The sequence below is a fragment of the Peromyscus leucopus genome, chromosome 5 (genome assembly GCF_004664715.2).
Source record: "Peromyscus leucopus breed LL Stock chromosome 5, UCI_PerLeu_2.1, whole genome shotgun sequence".
Classification (NCBI taxonomy): domain Eukaryota; kingdom Metazoa; phylum Chordata; class Mammalia; order Rodentia; family Cricetidae; genus Peromyscus; species Peromyscus leucopus.
Window position 1 is genome coordinate 105996144 of NC_051067.1, and position 23326 is coordinate 106019469.

The window sequence follows — 23326 nt, forward strand, 5'->3', positions numbered from 1 at the left end:
ACTGCCAGCAGCAGAGAGATTATCTCCTAAAAATAGGGCTGGGCCCCACTGATGTTGTTTTCTCTCTTCCCCATGATTTATCACCATCAACTATTGGTGCCCAGGACAGCAAGTCTCTCCCTAGTTCCCAGGGACCATCAGGAAGAGAGCATGTGGAATCAACCTATGTGGGGTCAGTCTAGGGACACGGGTCACAGATTAGTCCTGAGGCGTTGGTCAGAGCTCTGGGGACATCTCTTAATCCTGGGCAAGAGGCAGGGCTCCACCTGGGGCTGGGGTAGTCCTGGAGTAAACCATTGAAGCCTCCTGCCTCGTCCCAACAGTGTCCAAGTGAGTGACTCCTCTCTGCCTACTTTCTGCAAGTGTGCCCATGTTCTCCTGTGGGTGAGACCCAGAGTGGTGTGTATCCTGCACTAGGACAGAAGGAACCATTCCCAGCTTTAGCTTTCCTATCCCTGCCTCAAGGGGCCCTCAATACTCTTCTGCCTATCCCAAGTGTAGGTGGCTCATGCATGGGGATCTGAGTGTGCTCACACATGAATGGAGAACACAGATTCACAAGACTGTGTGCCCCCACAGCACAGAGGTGTCCTAAACACACAGGAATGACTCCTGGAAAGACATTCCTTCACCTTACCTTCATAGTTACCCTAGGGTTTGCGACTGGTAGGCTCTTGGAGACTCAACTTGCATTGACCCCAAGTTCTCACCAGTAGCTCAGATGATGTCCTTCTTCACAAGTATCCTACCAAGCCTCCAGACCTACTTTGTATAGCAGGAGAGTGGACAGGCACAAAGGGGAAGGTGTTCTCATTCACACGTGCACATACAGATGTGTGGTCACAGTACAGTCATCCTTTACAGGGTCCAGCCTGGCTCTCTAAGCCTTTATTATTGGTCAAAGAGCTGCCATTTGGAGTGTTCCCATGACCATCCTGTAAAGTCAGTGCTCAGGCTTTGGGGACATGCCTGGTGACAGTACCTCCACTCTGGAAAGACGAAGGACTTTTACTGTCTTGGTCTCCAGTGTATCTTTGGCACTGGGTCCTTTCTCAGCGAGTTCAGATGGAGCTGGGACTAACCTCCCAGCTAGGGCTGCTTGGATCACTCACACTGCCGCCTTCAGGGGCACACTGTCTGCTGGCTGGTCCAGATCCTTCTTCCTTGCCAGGGCCAGGTGGGTGAAGACAAGAATGAGGATAAAGCCTGAGGGGCCAGAGAAGAATGGGTAAGCCCTTAGCAAGGACGAGAAGGTACCTCACTAAACAAACTCCTTGTCACTGGTGTTGATTCTCTACAACATTTTCTAGACAGTGTCCCCATGCTGGGTATGAATCCTAGTGTCTGATGGAATCTGAATGGGTGGTCTGCTCTACTCTTATATCTCCAAGATCAAAGCATGTCCCAGTCTCCTACGCCCCCGTCTCAGGAGGCTGAGGCAGGAAGATAATATGTTCAAGGCCTGACTAGGCTACAGTGAGTTCCAGGCTAGCTGGCGGTAACTTAGTGAGACATTCTTTCAAAATAAGTTTTTTTCTTTTAAAGGACTGATCAAAGTAGTAAAGATCCAATTGTCCTCTACCCCCCAATTCTCCTCTCTCTCACACACATTTTTTCTGAAGTCAAATTGGATAGAGTTCATGGGAGAGCCAGTGAGCTGTTCACATGTACCTCCAAGAGAAAGACACCTCATAGAGCCATCGAAGGAAACCACCAAAGAGCCAATTTATCAGAATAAAGAAGTAAAGGGGATGGAGAGGGAGACTTGAAAGAATTAAGCTGGACTTCTCTGCCACAGGCTGTGTAATCTTGGATAAGTTCCCTAACCTTTCTGAGCCACAGTGGCCTCATCAACAAAGTTGGGAGACAGCAGGATCAAACTCCCAGGCTGTGGGAAGGATTCCATCACACGCTTGCAATAGGACCCCACTCATAGGCAATGAATGAAAATGTGATAGTAAATGCTGTTGCTTGGGGTGCCTAGATGACTGATACCTAGGACAGTGCATAATGACTAGGAGAGTTAGGGGATTCCTTTTCCAGATCTGTGGACATTATGGGGACAAGGGACATTATAGAGGTGGTGGCTCCAACCATTCATCACCCTCACCCATGCAAGAGCTCAGCCTCCATTACCTATCGCTGCCAGGGTGCCCAAGAGGACACCCACTGCTGACAGCTTCGTAGGCATTCCCTCCATGCGGCCCACCTTGCGCATGCATTGGCCCTCCACGTTGCAGCGACACACGATCACTGCAGTGGGAAATGGAGATGAGAGTGTTAGAGGGGACTTCCAGCTGCTCAGAACCTCCTGTCTGGAAAGCTGACTGATATATGTTTTTGTGCACACCTATGTACGTTTGTGTGTGTGTGTGTGTGTGTGTGTGTGTGTGTGTGTGTGTGTGAAGGTGCATACTCCTCTGTGTATATGGCAGGACACACACAGATATGTTTGCTCAGATATGCAAGTGTGTATAGGCATGTGCTGTCTATATGAGCATGCATGATGTATACCCAAGCTCTTTCACCTGTACCCTGATGGCTCCTCCAGGAATTAAAGATGCCAGTCTTGGGCTGCACCCAAGTCCCAGCCTCACCTTGGACCTGGAGTTGCCACATCTGGGCATCATGGCGGACAACCACAGGTACCATGTATTCACCTGGCTCTACCCAGTGCAAGGCCAAGGTAAGGTAGGCGTGGGAATCTGTTGGGTTGCAGAAAATGGTTAGGGTCAGTAGCCTAGACAGGCTCCATCTGAGCTGCTCCCTTACACCCAACCCTACGCCATCTCACTTCCAAGTGAGCCTACCCTCCACAGCCTCGTTCCCTTCCACTGCTACATACCATTGAAAGGCCGGAGGCGCCAATCCCGCTGCACGGTGGGGTTGGGACCAAGAGCAAAGCTGTAGGGACCATGCTCATTGGCCAGGTCAGGGTCCTCACTGGCCCCATTGACAACCACACCATAGTCCTGGCGGGGTGTACAGAGGTGTCTGCTGGGCCCAGGGGCTACAGGCAATGCTGGGACAGGAGAGGCCTTCAGGAAATGGACCACAACGGTAGCAGAAGTGCTCAGTCCTGGCTCATCTGCATTGTTGGGGGTGAGGGTAAGCCCTAGAGAACCTGGGCTGGTCTCCATACACCCCACACAGCCCATCAGTCTTATTCTGCTGCTCCCATACTTCTGCATCCCAACCCCTTCTTCCCACCCGGTCATTTCCCATATCAGCCTCTTCCTCATCATGTCCTTCATCCTTTCACTATTCGAACAACTGTCAGACTCACCAGAATGTTTCTCAATGCCAAATCTGTCTCAGTATTGATGCTACCACCCAGACATATCTTGACCCTGGGAGAGTACATCTCTTCTGACTTTCGTGGAACTCCTGAAGTACCCTTCCTGACATGCCCTCCCAGGGCCAGCTGTTTATCCTATTAAAGTGCCATTGACAGTTTCTCACACCTGTCCTACATCCTAGCATTCCTGCTTCAGACAAGGCTCCTGGTCCTCTTTCCATCTCCCTAATCTAGCACTCACTGTCTTGTCTGTCCCTGGAGTTGATACTCCGAGAAGCTCAAGGGAAATTCTGAATGGCAGGCTTGAAGGATGAGTTTCATGTAAAGTTTCCAAGTGGAACTATAATCCCTTGAGAAGACTCCACTGCTGCTTGATCATACCTGTGTCTTGGGCCTCTACAAGCACAGTGTAGGTGTCCCCAGGCTTGGCACCCCGCAGGGACTGGGCTGTGTGTACCTCCCCAGAGACCTCCTTGATGCAGAGCCAGCCCTCTGAGTCATTGACCAAGGAGAACCTGGGGCCCAAAGAAGAAACTATGTTTGGGGAGGCCCTGGAACAATATACAGGTTCCTACCCAGAAACTCCCAGGATGGTGTGGCCTACTGAAATCCTGTATCCTTTCTGTGATTCAGGGGCAACAACAGTCTGGTGAGCCCAGCTGGCCAGTTTCAGAATTTGTTGGTGATGGGGAGTTTGAACTGTAGCTAGGGAAGGATTATCAGAACCTGGGAAACACGGTGGAGTCTGGTTCAACTTCATTTGTTCCAGAGCATCCTGCCAAGAAGTCTGGAGGGCTCAGACCCAGGCACAGCTTCAATCTGGTGGTGCTCCCTTAAGGAGGAATAATTAGAGATGCCATGGGGGTCTAAACACTTCCTCCACACCTGCCTACTTCATCCAACCCTGACCCTCCAGGAGTCAGAACCTTGGCATTAACCATAGTTTGAGGAATAGTCTAGGCCACACACACACAATGAGTTTCTCTGGGGTGTTGAAGTCATCCTTGGGAAGCAGGGGAAGTCTAGGTAAGAGGCAGGGCTTTTAGCTCACCTGAGGGTTCTGCTCATGGGCTCTGAGAGCTGGATGGTCAGCAGGAGGGAGCCAGCTGGGGTGCTGACTGGGATGCTGGTCTCATAGCTCTCCTGGTCCAACTTGAGGGGTGGTATCACCCTTTCCACCAATATAGTCACCGTGGCTGTGGCTCCAGGGCCTGGGTCTGGGCCCACCAGTTCCTCCACGTTCCGCACTACCACTATCACCTTGTGATGAGGAGCTGCCTCATAGCTGAGGTTCTGGAACCAGTGAGTTCTAGGTCACTGTGAGGGTCAGGGCACGGCACATTTGTGACCCTTCCCCACCTGTCCACATCCTAACCTTTCGGAGTCTAAGCTGGACATGATCAGAGTCTGGCTCCCAGGCCAGGTCAAAAATCCCTTTCGGGTCTCCTTCTTCAATGGCAAAGTCCATAAGGCGGAAGGCAGGCTCAAGGTCAGCATCAGTGGCCGTAAGTGTGGCCACCAGAGCCCCTGGCTTCACATCCTCAGGAAGACTTATAGGTCCAATCTGGAGAGATGGAGATGTTTGGTAAACACCACCAGTGCCCTCCCAATGATCTCTATAGCTCTGTGTCAGCTTACCTGGGAAGTGATGAACTCAGGGGCATGGTTGTTGATGTCTGTGATCGTGACTGCCACCTCACATGTGCTGCTGAGGCCTGATGCAGGGGAGGGATTGTTGGTGAGGTCCCAGTAGGAACAGAGGGGAAGGGGCCCAGGTCACCAGCAGGGTACTTACCACCCTCTGATCCTGCTAAGTCAACAGCCAGCACCTGAAGCAGGAAGTCCTGGCCGGCGTGGAGTGGGGCAGTTCCCAGGGTTACACTGCCTGAGGTAGAATCCAACTCGAAGGCTTTTTCTTGAGCCCCCTCCTCAGGCTCAGGGCTCAACAACTGATACACAATGTGGGAATTAGGTGATCCAGGGGCATCCACATCCTCTGCTGACAGTGTGATCACTTCAGTTCCTGGAAGACAACACCCCCCACCCACTTCCTGAGCTTGTGTGTGTGTGTGTGTGTGTGTGTGTGTGTGTGTGTGTGTGTGTACACGTGTGTGTACGTGTGCGCTCACACATAGGTGACTTAGAACTCTGAAGCCAGACTCACTCCAAAGAAGCAAGATGGGATGGTCTCTAGGAACTCTACCCTTCCCTTCCCTCCCACCTGACAAGGCCCATAACCCACCTGGGGGGCTGAGCTCAGGGATGCTGACTGTTGGGTCATGTGGGGAGCAGACAGGTGCATTGTCATTCTCATCCATCACTGCCACCTGCAACTCCAGGGGTTCTGCATAGTCCTCACCACGGGAATTCTGAGCTCGTACTTGGAGCAGGTACTGTAGTGGGCAGTGGGGAACTTCAGATCAGGGCCATGGGTGGCTCCAGACTGGAGTGGATTGAAGTTCCTTTGGGTGGCTAGCTCCAGCTCTTCAGGGCTGTCTTCACTGCCTCAGCATCTGTGGGGGATGTGACAAAGCACCCTCCAGCCTGCCCTGTGTTTCCCTCTCTCCTCACCTCAGCCTGGGCCTCTCGGTCCAACTCCGTGGTTACATGGATCCTCCCCTCCGCATCCACATTGAAGGATCCTGGAGGCTGGCTCTCCAGTCGATAATGTACATCCCCTCCATTCCAGTGCACCTGTGAGGAGGATATAACGTGAAAGCATTTCAGGCTGAGAGGCAGGAAGGCTCTGTGCCAGCCCTTATCCCCCAACTGATTCCCAAGCAAGGAGCCTGGCCCTAAGAGCATGTGGCTAGGCTAGCTACTTGTGACAACCGTACCCCGCTTCAAGCCTGGACCTTTTCCAAAGTGCCTAAATGACCAGGTTATTCTATTTTCTGCTTTCTCAGTCTGGGCCTGACCCCAAGGCATTCCTAGAAAAGGCCGGAGACATTCCTCACTTGGGTGACAATCCCCACGGCAGTGAAAGTTGGCAGCCGTTTTTTTCCCTGAGGAAGCCTTAGGCAAGTTGGGGATGTCAGAACACAAACCGGCACCTACTAGAGGATAGCACACGATGGACTGTATGCTTGGTCCCCAGGCCTGACTACTTGATTTATAGTGGGAAGTATATATTTCAGGAAGAAATGGGAGTCAAGTTGAGTCCTGGGCACTCCTCCCAAGTGTCCATGTGACTCAGGCCCAGCTGCTCTTGCCGTGGGGTTACTTCAGCCACTCACAGCCACTTCTCACCTGGGCAATGCTGTGTGGGTATGCAACTCTGAGATTCTCTGCCAGGTGAACAGGCTCCAGGGGTACCCAGGTGCTCTGTACTATGGAGATCTCCACGGTGGCAATGGCCTGGTGGCCTGAGGCCTGGTCGCCCATGTCCTTGACCTGTACCAACAGCTGGTAAGGCTCTTCAAGGGCATGGTCTAGGCTGGTGCTTCCTAGAAGGGACAGGAGGTGAGCTGAGCATGGACACAGGAAGCAAGGCCCAAAGCATCTTCAGCCAGTACCAAACAGAAAGCCAAGCATATCAGAGGTGTTCAAAAGACTCCCGTGGGGCTGGAGAGATGGTTCAGTGGTTAAGAGTACTGGCTGCTCTTCCAGAGAACCCAGGCTAGATCCCAGCACCACAAGGCAGCTAACAACTGTCTGTAACTACAGTTCCAGGGGACCTGATGCCCTCTTCTCCAGGCTAACAACTGTCTGTAACTACAGTTCCAGGGGACCTGATGCCCTCTTCTCCAGGCTAACAACTGTCTGTAACTACAGTTCCAGGGGACCTGATGCCCTCTTCTCCAGGCACCAAGCATGCATGTGATGCATAGACATATATTCAGGCAAAACACACACACACACACACACACACACACACACGCACACGCACACGCACACGCACACGCACACGCACACGCACACGCATGCACGCACGCACACAATTTTTAAAAAAAGACTCAAAAATATAAAAAAAAAGAAAGAAAAATGCTAAGGAGTGCAAGTACCAGCAAGGGCCGGAAGAGGGCATCCAGTTCCCAGGAACTGGAGTTACAGACAGTTGTGAACCGGCACATAGGTGCTGGGAATTGAACTCAGGGCTTCTGCAAGAGCAGCCAGTGCTCTGAACCGCAGGGTCACCTCTCAGATCACCATCATGAGCATCCCACTAGTACTTGACAGATTGCAACTTCACTTCCATAGTGAGAGGCTGGTGGACTGGCGAGGTAGCTAGACAACCAGGATGGGGAGGAGGGCAGACAGGAGAGGAAGAGGGAACGATGGCTGACTAGGTAGGAATTTGAAAACAGGAGAGTGTTTGGATGAGCAAGTGTTGGACAAAGGGGCTGCACGGGTCATTTGGGGACTAGATGAGTGAAAAGGTGGTGGCTGGATTAAGGTATGAGTCACTTATTCATCTATCCCTAATTTGCACCTCTGATCTAACTTGCAGAAGTAGATCTATCTTGATATAATTCCTGAGGTATCTTAACTATAGCTCCTTCACCCATTCTTATCTGTTCTCCATCTATCCCATGTCTGAACTCGCACAACCTGGCCTTGGCCTCTGCCTAGAATGCCCTTTTCTTTTACCTCAGCTCCAACCCATCCATCGCTTACAGCTCAGAGGCCCCTTCTCCAGAATTCCATGACACGCCCCCCCCCATATCAAACCCAGTTCATGCTTACCCTTGGGACTAAGGGCCAGAGCTCCTAGTCGAGGGTCCAGCTGGAACATATCTGGCAAAGGCTGAGCTGGGGACTGGCTCAGAATGTGGAATCGAAGGTCTGAATTAGCTGTGCCTGGTGCATCCCCATCAGAAGCATCAAGGAAGAGGAAGGGGATCCCTGGGGTGGGGATACACTGTAAGGGGTGGTAGGCACAGGAGTCTCCTGTACCTCCCTTGTCTCTTATCAGAGCTTCCTTCTATGTTCGTTATTGTATCAGTGTTCTGGAGGTGAGCCTGTTGTTCATCCCATTTCCCAAATGAGCAAATTGAGACCCAAAGCAGATGGAACTGTTAATGGGGTTGGAAGAGTACAGAATAAGACACACTTGGGGAACAGCTTGGGCCCTGCTGATTTGTCAATGGTAACTCTCTTTACTGTCTGATGTCTTATCGGTGTCTACCTGACTTCACCACACATTGGATGCCCTTGTCACTCACCAGGCCTGGTGCCCTGGCTCAGCCGAGCTCTGTAGATGGCCTGGGAGAATTGGGGTACCTGGTCATTCTCATCTTTTACATGCACAGTCACAAGCTGTGGACCCCATAAGACATGTCCATCTTCAGACTCCAAGGTGACCTGGCAAAAAGAGGTAGTTAGGACCGGGCAGTGGTGGCGCACACCTTTAATCCTTGAGAGGCAGAGCCAGGTGGATCTCTGTGAGTTCGAGGCCAGCCTGGGCTGCAGAGTGAGTTCCAGGACAGCCAGGAAACCTGGTCTCGAAAAACAAAACCAAAAAAAAAAAAAAAAAGAAGAAGAAGAAGAAGAAGAAGAAGAAGAAGAAGAAGAAGAAGAAGAAGAAGAAGAAGAAGAAGAAGAAGAAGAAGAAGAAGAAGAAGGGGTAGTTAGTCCCTGGCCCTGTCTTGCCTGTTTGCCCCTGTACCTCACTCTGTCATACCTGTAGGTGGTACTCTGCTTTTTCCTCCCGGTCCAGGGCCCTTGTTGCCATCAGAAAGCCAGAATCTGGATCCACAGCAAAGGAGTCTTGAGCTGCTGTGCTTGAGTCTCCTGATAGCACAATCTGGCCTTCATTCCTCCCAGAGGGTAGTGGTAGCTGGTGGGATAAAACAGAGTCAAAAAACCTAGGGGTATGGCCTAGACTCTCAGCGGTTCTCGACCTGTGGGTATCTACCCCCTTAGCGGTCACATATCAGATATCCTGCATGTCAGATATTTACATCTGATTCAGAACAGTAACAAAATTACAGTTTTGAAGCAGTGAGAAAATAATTTTATGGTTAGGGCTCACCACAACATCAGGAACTGTGTTAAAGGGTCTCAGCATTTGGAAGGTTGAGAACCACTAGGCTAAAGGATAACTAACACCTTTACCTACGGGCCCCATTTTAAATATGGGGAAACTGAGTCTCAGAAGGAGCTGGCACCTGCCTGGAATCTCAAATCCAGTAAGTAAAGCTTCAAAGGGAGAGCTTTTCCTCTAGTATCTGATACTCCCCCATGCTCCCTGACACCCTCTGTCTCAAGCTAGACCTCTTCACCAATGTTTCTTTCCCTTTTTAGACAAGGTTCCATGATATGGCCTAGGCTGGCAGCAAACTTGTTCATCCTCCTTTCACAGCCTCTCCTGTGATTACAGGCACACGCCACCACACTCAGTACCAACCTTTTTATTCTTTAACTCAAACTCTGCTCTCCTCTGGGACTAAAATCTTGTTAGCTACTTACACTAATCCATGCATTATGTAGAAAGTTGGAGAACCAAAGCAGGAAAGAGAACAGACCCTGGAGATAGGAGAAGCACGATATTGGAGGGAACGGGAAACCACCCTGCGCTCAGGCTCACCTTGCTTATGTAAAAAGGGAAATTTCCACCGTAGTTTTCAGGGACTTCCACGTGCAGCTCTGCAGGCTGGGCCTCGGTGGTGAAAGCCTATGGGAAATTCTCACCTTGTTCCTGCACTGGCAGGAAGAGGGAATTGCTGCCCCTCCCCCGCAGCCTGCCAGCTCTTACTCCATCCACCCTTTGTAGGCTTCCTGCTTCCACAGCAGGCCCATAGCTCTGACTCCGAACTCCCGACTCCCATACTACTCTTGTGGCTAGTGTGATGAGTCTGGGTGGGACTGGGGACAAGGGCGCTAACCCCCAAGGTTTAGATCTGAAGGGAGAGGCAGGGCCCCGCTCACCTGAATAACAGAGAGGCAAAGCAACCACAGCCAGGCAGAGATCATGGTCAAGGTGAGCCTGAGGGACATGGAAGTGAGAATCTAGAAGGTCAGGAAGAAGAGTTCTATCCTGCACACATGGCCAGAGGGATCTCATTATAGACTAGTCTCCTCTTCTTCTGCAGTGGCCTGTGGTTCTCTCTTGTAAATGTTCAGCTCCTTCTTGCTATACCCCCACCCCCACCCCCCTCAGCTCCCAAAGTGGTAATTATTTAGCAGCCGGCTGAATCACAGAAATTAGAAGCTAGACAGACAACTGTCACTTCCAGCAGCTCCATGTTTCAGGCAAGGCCTGAATGGCAGGGCCTGGCCAAGGTCATGGAGGACTTGATCACAAGAGGATTCATTCTGGAACAGAGGACTTCTAGCTCAGGCCTTGGAGATTATCCCTTCTCCCACTACCACTCTCCAGATCCAGACTGCCCCTAGGGCCAGACCTCTGTCCTCATTTTACATTTGGCAGGTCTCGGCATGTAGCTAAGAATGTACAACATTATCCACTGCCCTCCGCAAGATGGATCCCTGAGAATTCTTACAGAAAGGCAGTGCCCCTACTCCCATGCTCAGCCCTGCCCACCTAAGAGCTCCCAGCCCCTCACCTACTGATGCCCAAGCCTCTCCTTGGTCCAGCTGCCAGGAGAGAGGGATCCTTCTTCAGGGAGCTCTGGCACGTTGGGCTAGGTGGGGCAGGGCAAAGTGGACACTTAAGCAGGTAGGCAGTCCGTCCACATTTGCTCAGGAGTGGAAAATGCCACTGGGCCACAGCAGAAGGCCTGGCCTGGCCTAGTCGCCTCCCTCCCAAGTTACTTATTGACTTTGGAAAGCTAGGACTGCTCAGCATCCGTGACTGCCAGCCCTAGGAGGTGGGAGGTGGGCAGATCTTGGTCTATCACTCCCACCTTGACACAGCCCAATGAGCACTTCTTGGCCCTCTGGGCTTGGACACAACTTCTTTTTTCTCTTTCTTTCTTTCTTTCTTTCTTTCTTTCTTTCTTTCTTTCTTTCTTTCTTTCTTTCTTTCTTTCTTTCTTTCTTTCTTTCTTTCTTTTTTTGTGGCTTCAGACCTGGCCCCACTTCTCTGTGCAGTGGCATCTGTAGCTAGATTTCTGCAGATACTGTTCCTTGTGCCTGGGATGCTCTTCCCACCCTTCATCAGGGTACTAAGTACCTACTCATGTTTTAGTAAAAAGCACAGATAACCCCTTCTCCAGGAAAGCCTCAACCTTGCGAATGCTGAGACCCTTAAATACAGTTCTCATGTTGTGGTGACCCTTCACCATAAAATTATTTTTGTTGCTACTTCATAACTGTAATTTTCTACTGTTATGAATCATAATATAAATATCTAATGTGCAGGATAATATCTGATATGAAACCCCTGTGAAAGGGTCATTTGACCCACAAAGGAGTAGTGACCCAGGTTGAGAACCACTTGCCTTTTTTTTTTTTTTTTTAAGGATTTATTTATTTATTATGTATACAGCGTTATGTCTGAACGCCAGAAGAGGGCAGCCAGATCCCATTACAGATGGTTGTGAGCCACCACGTGGTTGCTGGGAATTGAACTCAGGACCTCTGGAAGAGCAACCAGGGTTCTTAACCTCTGAGCCATCTCTCCAGCCCAAGAGCACCACTGTCTTATGCTAATAGGCTGGGTTAGGAGCACCTCTGGTAGTTCTGCCATTCCACACCATGAACTGCCTTTACTGATGCACAGAAGACACCAGCTTGACTCCCATTTATTAGGCTGGGAGTCCCTCTGGGAGGGACATCTGACCTTGTCCTGCCCCCAAGTACTTTTAAGTGGCTTGTGGCACTTAGGAACTGAGAGTGTAACCCAAAGAGCAGATGACCCCAAGTAGGTGTTAAGAGCTCTAGCTCATACATCAGTGAGACCAGTGGATTGGAACAGAAGCCCGTGAGGTACCCTGGAGATCCCCAAGGCTCGCATTGGCTCCTGAACCCCGACAAGGGTGAGGCACTGAACTGTCTCATGCTTCTAAGCAGAAAGAGAAGACTGAGCTAGCTCAGGTGTCTTTGAGGGGTTCCAGGGATGACCAGGGCCTCCTCACCTCGCCCACAAGGCCCACCAAGGAGACCTAGCAGAAGTTTTGTTTTCTGGGAGTCTCGTTGAGGGGAAGGAGATCCTGGTCTCCCACCTTTTGCTGTCCTTCAGTGTTTTGTGGTCTCCCCTGAGGAGTTCTCATGGTGCTTTTCAGGATGGAGGCTGGGCCAGGACAAGCTGAGTATCTATTTTGGGGTCACTGAGGCACCCAGTTTGGATTAGTGCTATGTGTGGGGTTGTTGAAGGGGGTCTCATGCATATTGAGTGCTTTCTAATCAGCACCCAGAACTCTGGGCATATATCTCTGTTATTTTACCCACTCCGTTGTGAAAAAGGAATTGTCTTCTTGTCATACACCGGGGTACAGAGAGACCAAGCAGTTTGCCCAGGGCCTGGGTTGCTCTTCAGGTTTGGGGACCTCCACCTACCCTGATAAGAGCAAGCTTTCCACATACCTCACTCTGTGTGTGTGTGTGTGTGTGTGTGTGTCTGTCTGTCTGTCTGTCTGTCTGTGTCTCTGTGTCTCTGTGTGTGTATGTAAAAGCAACAGAAGCTTTGAGCAGTTAACACTGCCTGGCTGAGGATGTGGAGGAGTCTCAGAGGTTCCCCTTCACACACACACACACACACACACACACACACACACACACACACACACACTGAGGAGTTGCCTTCAAACCTTTTTTTGATATTGAGTGAGCTACAGCCAGGGTTCTAAGCAGTCCTCAAGGGCTCCCAAGAGTTTGTGGAATAAAGAAACCTGTGGGCCCTTGTCCCAGGCTGCCTCCAGTCTTTGGAAATGAACAGGTCTCTATGGCAGTTCCCACTCAGCTACTTCCTACCCATCACCAGTGGCAATGCCAGTTCTTGAAAATATGTGCAGGAGTCCTCCTTATGCATGGACTCCAAGACCCCCAATGGATGCCTGGACTGTGGATAATACCAAACTTTCTATATACTGTATTTCTTCCAATACTTGCCTTTTCACTTTCTGAAGCATTTCATAGTCTCTCTTTGACATATATAAATTGCCAGTGCCACTACTCTATAAATGTTTTCTGGTGACTAGCACTGTGATACTAGAAAAGTTGTTCTGATAACTGAGATGGCTTCTAGGTGACTAACAGGTGGGTAGTACATACAGCATGGATACTCCTGACAAAGGCTGAGTCACATCCTGAGTGAGACAGACCTAGATGGCTTAAGATTTAATCACATCACTCAGATCATTATCTAATTTAAAATTTATGAATTGTTGATTCCTGGTACTTTCCTTTACATATTTTTAGACTGTAGCCAATCAAGGGTCACTGAAACCACACACACACACACACACACACACACACACACACACACACACAAGAAACTAGGTAAGTGGAGACTCCTACAGGTGAACTCCTATGCTGTCACCGTGACAGAAGGATGAAGGAGGGGCTGAGGGGATGGTTTAGTTAGTAAAGCATGAGGGGCTGAGTTCAGATTCCCAGCGTCCATACAAAAAGCCAGGAGAAGCTCTTACCATCTCAGCAATGGGAAAGTGGAGACAGGGGAATCCATGGGGCTTGCTGGCTAGCCAACCTATCCAACTGCTAAGCTACAGGTTCAGTGAGAGACCCTGTTTAAAAAGAATAAGAAATGACTGGGGAAGACATCTGACATCTGCCTTTAGCTTCTGAATGTACACTAGCCTGTGCACATGCATACACAGCCACACATAGAGAGACACACGGGCGCGGGGGGAGGGAAGGAGGCAGAGAGAAAGAATCTTGAAGGATTGGTGATCCCAGCTATGCAGGAGGCCAAGACACCAGGATTGTAAGTTCTAGGCCAGCCTGGGCAATTTAGAGAGACCCTGTCTCGAAATGAATCCGCTGAGGATGTAGCTAAGTGGGAGAGAACTTGCCTATAACATGAGGCTCCAGGTTGTGTTAAAAATAACATAGGGAGAGCCATATGCTCCACTTCTAGGAGGGCCTGGACGGGTGGATCGACAGTGATGGCACACAGGGATGCATCCCTACACAGATGTGAAATCTGCATTGCAGACAGGGAGAGCTCTAGGAAGCTGTCCGAGCGAAAGACGAACTGGACAATGTGTTATTAGCAAAGACACTCATCAAGTAAAGAACGCTGAGCCCCTGTAGGATAACTTCAGCCAGGAAGCGCAGAAGCCATCAGTGCCTGAGTGTGCCTCCAAAATGTACTCTTAAAACACCAGCCACCGCCGGGCGGTGGTGGTGCACGCCTTTAATCCCAGCACTCGGGAAGCAGAGCCAGGCGGATCTCTGTGAGTTCGAGCCAGCCTGGCTACAAGTGATTCCAGAAAGCACAAAGCTACACAGAGAAATCCTGTCTCGAAAAACCAAAAACAAACAAACAAACAAACAAACAAACAAACAAACAAAAAACCACCAGGCACCTTACCGCCGTCTCTGAAGTCTTTCCTTCCATATAAACCTACTTTCGCTGGTTTCCACCCCTTGGGAGGGCCAGGGCAGGAATACTGCTGCAGAGCCTGAGCCCATAATCTTGTCAGGCTGTGAGAGCCAAAGAAAAGTGTGCTTCCTGGGGCAGCCTCAGTTTCCCTTTATGGATGCAGAGGCAATAGAATCTTCAGTCAGCTAGACAACGCCAGGCTCCAGTGCGGAAGGGTCTAGATAATAGGCTGGGAGGGGTTTTGTCTCCTGCTTCTTGAACGTTCCTCCTAACCAGCATAGGCTTCCCACCTGTTCCCTCCACTATGCTGGCTATATCCAGGCCCAACATTAGGACCATCAAGACCACACACTAGGTCATGTGGACAGGGAGCCCCATCTCTCAATTACAGCATCTCTTTCTGCTCTTGAAACCACTACGAAAGAAACATACTCAACAGCCCTGGCTTGTCAGGAAATAGTCTTTATTACAAAAATCTGCATGTAAACAAACAGCAACCATACTGAACAGCCTCACTCCAGGGCACATATACCCACACAGAGAAAGGCGGAGTCCTGTCCATGAGCTGGGTTCAGGCTGCCTGGTATGCACGTGGGCCTGCACATGCATCTCCATAGGCCCAGGCCTCGCTGGCCTCTTGGAGTTGCCTCCCTGGTCAGCACTGCCTGTCTGTCCATGACCATGAGACAGGGTGTGCACAGCTGACAGTTCTGGGAATCACAGAGCATGGGCCAGCCCTGGGGCATCTAGAGCGGTTGGCTGGGCCAGCCCCTCCACCCATCCACTGGCCCACTAAGCGAGGGGCCCAGGAGGCCTTAGAGAACAGAGAGGTCATGGCAGGACTTGGACTTGGCACGGAAGGCCATCTTGCGGCTGTTGCGAGCTACGATGCGGCCTAGAAAGCGTTTGGCCTTCTTGCCAAGGCTCTCCCGTCGCCGAGTGCCAGCTTGCCGCCGGGCATTATCCTCTTTGCTGTCCCTGCGAAGGCGTATCTGGCGCACGACACCCTCAAACAGGGCCTGGACGTTATGATGCAGTGCTGCTGATGTCTCGATGAATTTGCAGTCAAAGACCACTGCGCAGGCCCGACCCTCTATGTGGTGGGGACAGACATGTGCCAGTAAACAAGGAGCAGAGGATGCTATCTCAAACCCTGGCCATATCTGGCAGCTACAGCGCAAGAGTCCTCTAGTAACAGAAGAAGGAGCCTTAGATCCTTTTTAGAGACACAGAGATTCCCAGCTCCTGTACTGAGAGCCCCAAACATTGCTGGGCCACTTGGTAGGCAGAATGTGCCTCCAAGTTTATGGTGGTCCACAAAAAGGAATTCATTTATTTAAAACCCAGGGTTTAGAACATAATCTGTAATAGTGGATTAAGGCAAATGAAAACGATCTTATGATTTGCTGTTATAAGGAATGGCCCGATGGCCTGGGGTGGGGGCAAGGTCACCAAGTTTGAAGTACTTGGTACTGTAGGCCACAAAGGAGGATGCTAAAGCCTGACGAGGAAGCACCAGGCTTACTCCAAGAATGGTGGGGCCTGGACTCGGGTTCTGGCCTCCTGATTCTCTACATGTTCTTCCATTTCTTCAGTCTCACTCTGTCAGGCATGGAGCTGAGGAGCAGTTGAGGAGGGAGCGTGTGTGCCTCAGTTCCCCTAGCAGATGTGGCTCTTCCTTCCCCTTTGTTTTAGGCCTTTGGGAGCCCGATGGACCAGAGGCATCTCCCCCACCCTCCAGCACCAAGTTTTCTTCCTGAACATTTTTAGCCATTGATGATCCCCAGGGACTCAAGCTGAGCCAAGACTAACTGGCCCACAGCCCGGTTAGGATCTCCCTCCCTTTCCTGACCCAGTGCCTGCTTACCATCCACAGAGACCTCACGGGAGCGCACCAGGTCACTTTTGTTGCCCACGAGGATGATGGGCACATTGTCTGTTTGCCGTGCTCGCCGCAGCTGTACCCGAAGTTCAGAGGCTTTCTCAAAGCTCCCCTTGTCTGTTATTGAGTACACAATGACATATGCATCTCCCATGGCCATGCAGTGGCCAGGCAGCCAGCAGCCTCCATCCTGGAAGGGACACAAATATACACACAGCTCTGTAATTCCTGGCAAGACCCTTCTCCAGCTTGCTTCCCCCTCTTTCCCTGTGACCCAGCCTGCAGCCTACCTGTTCCCAAATGTCATAGACCATGAGTGATGCCTCTTCTCCATCCACAGTGATAGAACGATCATATGTGTGCCCTAGGAAGGGAGCCAATAGCCAAGTTATCAGTTGGCTGACAAAAGTTCCCAGTGTCTAGTTCCTCTTCTGACCACACCTCCCACTTCTTTTCAGAGTCTCCTGATAACTCTCTGCCACTAGCAGACGGTTGCTATAATCAAACAAAATGACATCCCTGGGAGCTAGGGGCTAGAGGGCATGGAATGCTTGACCTCCATCTCTATGTTCCCAAAGTAGCAAAGTACTGGTTGTCGGGGGCTCGCTGGCCTCCTGCTGCCCAGGTCTAGGGTGGATGTGATCACAGTGGCTGGAGTTAGCATAGTGGCTGTCACCCCCTGGAAACCTTGGCCATGTAACTTTCCTCTCCTAGAAACTTATGATTTTGTTCCTGCCAGCCCTGGTAGGCAGGAATTTCCTGCCCCAAGCCACAGAGAAGTCATACCCAGCACTCAACTCTTCTATTCTGGGCACTTCTTCCCTATCACCCTGGCACATGGGTAGGGGAGAGGTTAGGGGTAGTAAGTAGAGATTTGTGGTGGCTATTCAGTCCATCTTTGACCCAGAAGTAACACAACTCTGAAAGCGCCTTGAAATTTCATAGTGTTTGCCACTTTTAGTCCAGGTCCCTTGCCTCCCAACTATCTTTTCCTAAACAGCTCAATTCTCTCACCTGCGGCTTCTGCTTCAGGCCCGTCCTCTATACCACCAAAGATGCGCGCCAGGGCGCTCTTGCCCACACCAGGCGCCCCAAGCAGCAGCACCTTGTAAACGCCCTCCTCCGATCCACTGCCTCCCGAACTGAGAGAGTCGGAGGAGCCTTCGGGCCAGTCCAGCCTCTGCCCCTGTGTCCGAGTTCCCGCTGCAGTCGCAGCTAGGGAGCCCGGGGCTAGTGCCGCCTGAAGGTCTCGCTCGTCCACCGGCATGCTCCTGCGGTGCAGTGGGGGTGCGGGGCCCCAGGGGGTGCTGCCTCGACGGCGGTCACGCTCCCTGCCGGTGCCGCGGCTCCCTCCCGCTCCGCTGCCGCCATTAAGGGTCATCGTGTGGGACGCCGTCTAGGGAATCAGGAATCGGCTGGAATGGCAGCTCTATCGCGGGAGCAGGCCAGTACCCTGGAGTCAAGAAAGATGCTCAGGACGAAGGACTTGCCTGAACCTATTGCCAGCCCCCAAGGTCTTCACGCCTTCACCAGTAACCCAGCTAGACCTACGTCCCCATCCATCCCCAGCCCAGATGATGTGTGTAGTCCACCTCCCGCTTCGCCAGAACACTCACCAACTCTCACCGACTCTGTCAGGATCTGATTGGCGCTCCAGCACAGTCCACTGGGGGATCAGATAGAATCCACTCGCAGACCCCTGTTCAGAAAGACTCGGACCCTTGTCGCTGTCAAAACTGCAGCCTTTTTTTCTTCTGCTACTTTAGCCCCTCAGTAGGCGCTGAGTCGCAGCTCTAGGGCCGCAGCTCTAGGGCCGCCTATTTAAACCTCCACCAGCCTGGCTCCCGCCCTCACTCCTACCCACGCTCCCGCCCCCGCCCCCGCCCCCGCTCCCGCCCCCGCTCCTGAGTCCACGTCTCAGGTCCATGCTGCTGCTGCTGCGAGGCTGACGCATCCACCCATCCATCCGCCCCCGGGAATCCCCCGCCTCCCTTCTAGGACCTCAAACTCGCCAGGGCGGGGCAGGTAGCTGGGAAGAGGCGGGGGTGAGGGCGTGTGGATGGGTACGGGGGTGGGGTGGGGATAGGAGTGTGTGTTGAGGCGGGTGCACGGGGCGGAGGGATGCATGATGGAGAGGCTGTCAGTAATGGGTAACTGGACCTGTGAAGTACAACTGCCTCTGGAGAAAAATTAGACTTTCCATTTAAGAATGAACCAGGCCTGTTGCTCAAGCCAGTAGACTAGTTATAGACTGGACACACTCATAGTCCATGGCACCCATTCTTCCAGGTATGGACCCTAGCTCGCATTTAGAGGGTCCTAAACTGGCATTTCTAGCTTCAACACTTAGTTCTTCCTATTTCATTCCTTGTGCTGAGTCTCCCCAATGAGACTGCTCTTCATGTTGAAGGTTGGTGTTATCCACCAATCCCTGGGGTCCCTTAGAGGGTTATCAGGGAGGGCTTGTGCCACACGGGTCAGTGGAATCTTCTGTTAGAGCCTACTAGGTGGAGGTGTATGCTTGTCTCCTGGAAAGAAACTACAGAGCCAGAGAAAGGAAAACACAAACTCAAGTCCCCTCCCTAACTCTGAGCATGCCAAGCAGCTGCCAGTAACTGCTAAAAATAATCTAACCCTGGCCCTAGACATTTTGTTTCTGGGCATGAGGTTGCCCAGAGTGGGGGAGATCCAGGCTGATTGTGGGGAACTCCAGAAGGAGCCAGCCCCTTTATAGTCTTCAAATTCTTCCAGCTTCCCAGCCCCATGCTGGGCTTTTTGCTGGTAAACATCTCACCCAGAGAGGGGCATAAATGCGGGTGTGGGCAAGGGTTAGGGAAGTTTTAAAGCACCAAGCCCCAGGGCCCCAGGGCTCAATAACTCACTTCATTTGTTGCCCTGATCCATACCAAGTACCTGTGTGCCAGACCCTTTTATGAACGGCAAAAACAGATGTAGTGCTTCCACAGCCTTGGAGTTCACCTATCTTAAACAGTGGGTGAGGACTGGGATAATCTCAGGGGGAAGGAGAGGTGACAGGATGGATAGATTATCTAGATTATCTATCTAGTTCTGGGTCTGCCTCTCCCAGCTCAAGGTTCCCAGGTCTGAAGTGGATATCATGGCCTATTCCTTCCTTCCTCATCTCCAGAGTGAAGACTGGGCAACTGTGTGTGTGTATGTGTGTGTGTGTGTGTGTCTGTGCGCGTGCACGAGCACGCACATCCGCTGTCTGTCTCTGTGTCTGTGTACAAACTGTGACGTACGTTGGGACAGGGACTTGCTTTTAGACGTTTGTGATGACTGTGGTGGGGGTGGAAGGGCACCCATTTGGGGCTCAGGTGACATCATACATAGATGGACCTTAGTGGGCCGTAGCAGGTTGCCATGGAAACTTGAGCCAGACTTTCTGCTGCTGTATTAGTCTCCTTGGTAACACCTAAGAAGGCCTTGAATTGAGGAAACTGACTAGGGGATAAGGTTAGGGAGTTTATGATGCAGCGTCCTTCTTATTCTTAAGGCCCTCAACATAAGCAAAAGTTGAGCCAAGGCACTTTGATTATGTCTCCTTTCTATGAAGGAGGGATCTTGGGAGCCTGGGAAGCCCATGCTGCTTTTTGTTTCTTGCATAAGGCTCAGTGGGAAGAGGAAATCAGGGGTTCCAGCCTCTTCTTACAGGACAGAAGTCTCTAGAGTCAGCGTACCACTTCCCATCAGGAACCCTAGCTGGCTGCTTATGACACATACACCCCCATGGCATGTGTATATGGTGTGGCTGGAAAGAACCCTGAGGTGTCCAGGACAGTGTCTGGCAGAGGATGGCAGAAGGATAGCTGTAGACCTTCCCAGCAGGGGCCATACAGGGAAACAGGGCTGACTTTCCCCTCTGGTAATCTGAGCTTTTGACCTCAACAGTGTATCTTCTTTGCCAAGGCAACGACATCCACACAGAGCCACTCAGACCCCAGGCATTCCTGTAGTTATGCCAACAGGCCAGAGATGATCATCACAAGCCTAGGTATAGCCAGGAGCCCCACGGTCCAATATCAGGACATGACCTTTAGACTATTTCCTGCTACACTTCTGCCACCTGGTTCTCTCAGCTGCCCAGAAGGAACAAACTGAGGTTGGAACCAGCTCTGTTCCATGTTAGCAGTTTCACCCTCGTTCATGTGTCCCAGATGAGCCCGTTTCCTCCTGTGTAGAGCAAGGATAATGTCTCCCCAGTTCTGAGACACAAATAACATGAAATGTGGAGGTAAGTCATTGACTCAAGAGTGGCACATGCAGTGGCATATGGGCTCAAGAGTGGCAGGCACATTTATATTTTCATCATTTTTGGTTGGATGGGGCAGGCTGAGTGAATCGCTGGACTGTCTCTTGCTTCTGCTTCAATATCTCGAGGATGATGTTCTGTCCTGAGGAAGGTCAGAGATCCCAGAAACAATGCAGATAACACTCCTCTGTTACCTAATCCCACTTCTTCTCTGTGGGACCCTACCCACTCCCTCAGGTGACTAAATGTTGAAAAGAGCACTTGGCTGGTCTGAGGGTTAATCTCCATTGCCAGTTTGACTGTATTTAGAATTGTCATGGAAACTTCTGGGTGTGTCTGTAGGTGTTTTTTAGAAAGGTTTAACAGAAGAGAAGACCCATCTTGAATGGTAGCATCATCCCATGGACTGGGATCCAAGACTATAAAAAGGAGAGAGTGAGCTGAGCACCAGAATTCATCTCACTTGGCTTCCCAATTGTTGGTGCAACGTGACCAGCTGCTCACATGCCTGAAGCCATGCCTTCCTTACTACCATGATATATATCCTCAAACTGTAAGCCAAAACAAAGCCTCCCTTCCCTCAGTTCTTTCTAGTCATGCATTTTGTCACAGCAACGAGAAGAGTAACTAATACGGCTGGACTTCAGCATTCCCAGCCCTCCTTACACCACAGCCCGCTTGCTTCAGGGCTTCTGCTCTGTTCTGGGACTTCATTCATTTTACTGAGCTGTACTAAATAACTGTGTCCCAGACCCTTTTGTCAAGGGCAGGATGATGGGAGAAAATAAATGTAGCTGAGTGTGTTCCTATGTGTCATCTATTCGCTGAGGCAATCTCATTTAGCTGTGATTTGTTATTCTCATTGTGTAGACATAGTAACCGAGGCTTGAGGGATCACAGTCCAGAAATAGCAGAGCTAGATATATGTGGTGGAAGGTCTCAGAGATCTTAAACTTCATCTTCCTCCAACTACTACTATGGCTTCACAGAACAGCTGGGGTTCCAGAAAGTTCTTTGGGTGCTGGTCCAGTATTCACAGGTGGTGTTCTGCAGACAGCCAGTGGCCAGGCACAGATGAGTCAAGAATTTCAAAGTCGGGCTGGAGAGATGACTCAGTGGTTAAGAGTGCCAGCTGTTCCTCCAAAGGGCCCTGGTTCAATTCCCAGCACTTACATGGCAGCTTACAACTGTCTGTAACTCCAGTTCCAGGGACTCCTACACTTTCACACAGAAATACATGTAGGCAAAACACCAACATGCATAAAAAAATAAAAATAAAAAAATAAATAAAAAATTAAAAAAATGTCAAAGGGACTGAAATGCTAGCAGTTTGATGTCTTTCACTCTTATGGCTTGGCCACCAGGAAAGCTGATCAGAATGACTCAAAAGCAACTGCCTAATCTGAACATGGCTGACTACGAATACCACAGCCACCTCAGACAAATGGGGCTTGCCCTGCCGAGGTTCGAATGTGGTGAAGCCCACAGCTTGGGAAGGATCTTTGGGCCTAATCACCCTAGTGGGTCAGCCTATCTCTCTGAAACATTCAGTTCTTTCACTTGTGAAAATGGAGGACCAAAGTGTCTAGTTGAGATAGGCCAAGGGAAAGTTACATGTGCAGTCCCAGAGATCACAATGACTATCCCCATGTCAACAGATGAGAAACTGAGTGATGTGGGCTGGCCGATGGCTTCATCTTCTTGGTCATGGGTGGTCATGTCCAGCTTTTCCACTTTTTTGTCATCAGGTTGGCAAAGCCACTCCTAAGAATGAACCAAGAACAGTAGGAGCTATGGTCTGGGATGGCCCAGCCTTTCCATTGGAGGCAACAGCAACCCCTGCCAAGGGAACGGTAGTTTTATCTGTAGCTGGAAGTCTTTAGGATATTCTAGATCACTCCTCACCTGCCAACTGTAGATAAGGAAGAAAAGCAACCACCACACGGAGCAAGGTGATTTGCTGAGCTGGACATGGTGGCACAGGTGTATAAACCCAGCACTCAAGACTATGAGTCTGAGGCAGCCTGGGCTATACAATGAGTTCAAAGCCAACCCGGGTCACACAAATAGTGAGACCTTGACTCAAGAAGCCAAAACAAACAAACAAACAAGTAAACAATTTGACAGATCTTAAAGGGCCTAAGCTCTCTGATGAGGATCCATCCATGAGGACACTACCCATAGTTATGTTTGGGCTCCAATAGGGGTGGACATTCCCATCAGAGAAAGAGATTGAAGCAGGAAATCTAGAGGCAGTCCTGGGAAAGAGCTTCCAAATGGCTAAGATCTAAGACCAGTGGTCTTTCTCGAGGTGACAAAGTGCACACTGGGCACAGGGCCAACAGGAGGCAGAGGCCCTAGACAAGGCCATATCACTTTATAGAGCTGAGCTTTTCTCACCTAGCACCCAGGGTGACAGAAACCGATGGATTTCAGGACTGATGGTGAGGACTCCCCAGGATC

The 23326-nt window shown here is 50.8% G+C and overlaps 2 protein-coding genes across 4 annotated transcripts; both read right to left on the reverse strand.

Annotated features, from left to right (window-relative positions):
• Window positions 1-854: 854 nt before the first annotated feature.
• On the reverse strand, window positions 855-10964 carry Cdh16 (cadherin 16). Of its 3 annotated transcripts, none has more exons than XM_037206176.1 (18): window positions 10811-10964; window positions 10169-10226; window positions 9828-9914; window positions 8922-9077; window positions 8464-8602; window positions 7985-8143; window positions 6548-6744; window positions 5870-5992; window positions 5541-5691; window positions 5094-5321; window positions 4937-5013; window positions 4674-4862; window positions 4350-4591; window positions 3680-3813; window positions 2846-3088; window positions 2598-2705; window positions 2137-2253; window positions 855-1206 (listed from the first exon to the last, which is right to left on the reverse strand). In XM_037206176.1, exons 2-18 carry the CDS (start codon window positions 10211-10213, stop codon window positions 1109-1111), a joined length of 2493 nt encoding a protein of 830 aa, XP_037062071.1. In that variant the 5' UTR covers window positions 10214-10226; window positions 10811-10964; the 3' UTR covers window positions 855-1108. The 3 variants fall into 3 exon arrangements, with proteins under 3 accessions (XP_037062071.1, XP_037062070.1, XP_028740217.1); XM_037206175.1 differs by having other exon boundaries at window positions 10807-10964; XM_028884384.2 differs by having other exon boundaries at window positions 10169-10249; window positions 10807-10964.
• A 4190-nt stretch (window positions 10965-15154) lies between these two features.
• Rrad (RRAD, Ras related glycolysis inhibitor and calcium channel regulator) lies at window positions 15155-18412 on the reverse strand. Its single transcript, XM_028884385.2, has 5 exons — window positions 18207-18412; window positions 17605-18043; window positions 16881-16954; window positions 16576-16780; window positions 15155-15801 (listed from the first exon to the last, which is right to left on the reverse strand). Exons 2-5 carry the CDS (start codon window positions 17969-17971, stop codon window positions 15524-15526), a joined length of 924 nt encoding a protein of 307 aa, XP_028740218.1. The 5' UTR covers window positions 17972-18043; window positions 18207-18412; the 3' UTR covers window positions 15155-15523.
• Between the last annotated feature and the right edge of the window lie 4914 nt (window positions 18413-23326).